Source organism: Juglans regia, chromosome 7 (assembly GCF_001411555.2).
Source record: "Juglans regia cultivar Chandler chromosome 7, Walnut 2.0, whole genome shotgun sequence".
In the NCBI taxonomy this organism is placed as follows: domain Eukaryota; kingdom Viridiplantae; phylum Streptophyta; class Magnoliopsida; order Fagales; family Juglandaceae; genus Juglans; species Juglans regia.
The window spans coordinates 15,561,540-15,565,847 of NC_049907.1; the positions used below are offsets into that span (position 1 = coordinate 15,561,540).

The following is a 4,308-nucleotide window of genomic DNA, read 5'->3' on the forward strand; positions in this document are numbered from 1 at the left end:
AGAGTGGAGGGTGTGCCCTCTAAGTAATTACACAATCAATGGCACCAAGTTCCGACTATATGATGGGATGTTATTTTAATTTGCCATTGGTCAGCCTTTGTAAAAATGATCTTAGCCTAACAAAAAAATAGATGAAAACATTTTACTAGCAGCCCAAGGGAGAGTTAGTGAGAACAAATGTCTCTAAAAACTTGTGCAGCTATTGAATTGGGCTTTTTGAGTATCCTCCCTCCATGGTTTGTAATCAAGGCTAAATTAAAACTCTCTAAATATATGAATCCCAGTCCTCATCTTGTTTTTTGCATTTTCATCTTATCTCAGCTCTTTCGCTGTATTCTCTTATCTCTTTCTTTGTTTTTCCACCAGAATTTGGAAAGTATAGAGTTAAGTTATTTTTTTTTATATATAAAGAGAAAAGGTCACATGTCCACAAGTAATTCCCTCCCAATTTTATTAAAAACTCTCGTTTGTGGTGGAGGAATACCGTGACAATCATCACCCAATACCTATACAAATATTCTATGCCAAACCTTCCATACAGAAGAACCAAAGAAAAATAACAAGAGAAAAAACACACAAACTATCTAACAATCCACCAGACACCAAACCCAGAGCCTCGACCATAATTACAGCCAAAGATTAGGAATGCGAAGCTTGTCCATCCAAACTAGACCTCTCATTTTACTAGGCAATTCATCACCTGCAAAATATTTTCTCGTGTTGCCTCCCTCTCCTTGACGAGCCAAAAAATTCACTACCTGATTACCTTTTCTAAACTAGTGCTTAAACGAGACACGAAGGCCGACTAACTCCTCCTCTAATAGTTCCCAAAAGTCCCATAAATACCAAGTAGTACAAACTCTAGTAATTAGCCAACTCACCACCAATTCCAAATTACTTTCAATACAAATATTCTGATATCCCAACTCTTTACAAAGCCGAACGTCACTAGTAATCGCCCTCAACTCTACTCCATTATTTGTACCCGGTTCTAATTTTTCAAAGAAAGCGGCCTTCATATTACCATCTGAATATCGAATAATACTCCCACCCCCACAAGAACCTGGATTTCCTCTACAAGATCCATCAACATTTAGTTTCAACCAAACTACAGGAGGTTTCTCCCAGACCACCTTCCGAGGAGTTCTACTCTTTGGCTTACTTGTTCTCACCTGTAACTCTTCCAATAAATTATGATCTGTATAGGACAAAGCACCCTTCATGCCATCTACAATTTTTGCAAGCCAACTTCTCACAAATAACCACACTGTCTCTCCCGATTCTTGGTCTCCTTCCATGCGGGCTTTACAACGCCGAAGCCAGAGTCTCCAAGTAATAACCGCGGGCAGCAAGCCAATTACTGTCCCCATTTGTGTTGATTTTTTTGAAACTCGGAACCACCTACTTATCTTCACCCTCCAAGGATCTGCCTCTATGTTCATAATTCCAAACACCGATGTCGCTCTCTTCCATACCATACTAGCAATGAACCTCGTGCTTAGCACATGATTTAGAGTCTCTTCTGTTTTATCCACACATCAATCACACTCTGAAACAATCGGAATGCCCAACATGCAAACTCTTTCGTCTAACGACAGGCAACGAGATAATGCTTTCAACATACATAGAGACACTCTCGTAGGAAGAAGATTATGCCAGACCCATTCCATCCATGGCCTCTGCACCCCTTTAAGTTCCTTGCATATGCTCCTCGAAAGCTTAAATACATTCATAGTATAAGTAAGAATTGCTTGTAATGTTGTTTTAATAAGGATCTCTTTCTCAGCTTAAGCTGAGTAATTTTTCTTCTAGTTACTTATTTTTGTCATACTCTCTCTTTTATACACTAAAGTACTGTATACAATGGAGTACTTCTAGCACAAGTTGCAATTGTGCATGGGCTTCACGTCTTGAAAATGTGAAACATTTAAATACATTACAAAGGCATGACTAATACATGATCATTGAAAATCTGAAGGAGAGTGAAATGTAGGCCATGTTACTGACATAAAAATATGAACAAATTGATTAAACCTCCCATGTATCCATGATTTATGAGTGGACCCTTGAATTCATGGATCTCATTCAACATCATCAGTGCTTGAGAGTTAGAGAAACTCATTCCCAACTTCAATCATATGGACTTATATTTTTAATTTTGAATGAATAATGGTATCTATAATCCCTATTCATTGTCAATCCGATCAACTTATTAGAACTTTGATGAAGTTAACCCAAGCACGGGCAGTGTCAAATGACTCCCATAATCAAAGCATATGGAGTTTTAGGATTCCTTCAAAAGAGAGAGTTTACTACTATGGAGAAAACTACTTTCTACCACTTTTCTTATATTTTCCTTCTTATCCTAAGAGAGATGAGAGAAAGAGTAAGAAGATAATATAACTCAATGGATTAGTTATATTTTTAAGTGGGGTGAGAGTAGAGACCTACATATGTGTCTATTAAAATGATCCATCTCATTATGGACTCAATGACTAAATGTTAATGCTAGTCCACTATTTACAAATAAATACAACAATTTCTCACTTGGACATCATTACATTTAATCACAACATAAACACAAACAAGCATCCCAAAACCAAAAGCCTTGTACAAAATGTGCCTTTAAATACAAGCTAATGAACGATATACAGACAAAGCATACAACACATGACTAATAATTGTAATCATGTAACTCAGGCCGATGAGATGCGAGTGCAGTATGGAAATAATAAAAAGAGTGACAAACACTCGTTTCTATAAGAAGCCCTAGAGACAAATCTGAATGTCTTTAAAGCAATAGGCCTTGTCCAAAATGCAGTGGCAACACCTAGTCTAGTGACTATACCGATAGGATATATGACATCAAACTTATACTCACAACCACCTAATTCAGGCATAGGCTAAAACAGATTATCTCTTGTAGGTAATATGCCTTGTCCATAATGCGCGTGACTCAGGCACGAGACTAGCCGAAATGTCTCAATACATAAAGTACACATTGTCTAGAATGCGCGTGACTCAGGCACGAGGATAATCAAAATGTCTCAATACAACAAATTTTGCCTTGTCCAATATGCCCGTGACCCAAGCACGAGACTAATCAATATGTCTCAATACATAAAGTACACCATATCCAAAATGCACGTGACTTAGGCATGAAATGAAATATAATGTCTCATTACATAAACAATCACCTTGTCCAAAATGCACGTGACCCAGACATTCATTAACATTGCTATATTTAAAATAGAATATGAGCATAAACAATAGAGTCAAACAATCAATAATCATAGAATTCCAACTAACTAAATACAACAGAAGACTTTAACAATCACAAATGAGTCACATGCTCCTGAAACAGTTTTGGAGTGAAACCTTTAGTTAGTGGGTCAGCTAACATATGCTCTGTGAAAATATACTCAACACAAATATAAGACTCGGCTATTTTTTCTCTAATAAATAAATACTTAATATCAATATACTTGGAGCGAAAAGTGCTCCTAGTGTTTCGAGAAGAAGTGATTGATGTAGAGTTGTTACAAAATATATTCAACGGCCTCGAAATGGTGTTCACAACACCTAGCTTCAAGATAAAGTTTCGCAACCATATAGCCTGACATGTAACCTCATAACAAACTACATACTGTGCCTCCATTGTAGAAGAAGTTGTAAGTGTTTGTTTGATACTTTTCCAAGAAACAACTCCTCCTGGCATCATAAAAATATAACCAGAAGTGGATATCATGTCATCTAAACGACCCGCAAAATCTACATCAGAATATCCAACTACATCAAGAATGTCAGATCGCCGATATGTAAATACTAGATCTTTAGTGTCTTGCAAATACTTAAGTATTTTTTTTACAACTTTCCAGTGAGCCAAGCCAGGATCACTCAAGTATCTCTCAAGTACACTAACAACATAAGCAATATCAGGTCGTGTACATACTTGAGCATACATAAAATTACCCTCAACCGATGAATAGGGAACCGTTTGCATTTGAGTCTTCTCACTATCATCCTGAGGGCATTAAGATTTAGAAAATTTATCACCTTTTACAATATGCATTTTTCCATGAGAACAAGAATGTATATTAAACCTACTTAAAACTCGATCAATGTAGGTTTTCTAAGACAATCCAATAACGTCTCTAGATCTCTCACGAAAAATCTGGATGCCCAAAACATAAGAGGTCTCACCAAGATCATTCATATCAAAATGAGATGACAACATACGTTTTGTCTCAAACAGAAGCTCAATGTAATTTGAGGCGAGTAATATATCATCAACATAAAGAATAAGAA

At 36.6% G+C, this 4,308-nt stretch overlaps 1 protein-coding gene across 1 annotated transcript; it reads right to left on the bottom strand.

The window, feature by feature from the left end:
- Positions 1 to 776: 776 nt before the first annotated feature.
- Positions 777 to 1,370, bottom strand: LOC108984920 (ribonuclease H-like). The gene has a single exon (XM_018957019.2). It carries the CDS (start codon positions 1,368 to 1,370, stop codon positions 777 to 779), a length of 594 nt encoding a protein of 197 aa, XP_018812564.2.
- Positions 1,371 to 4,308: the final 2,938 nt, after the last annotated feature.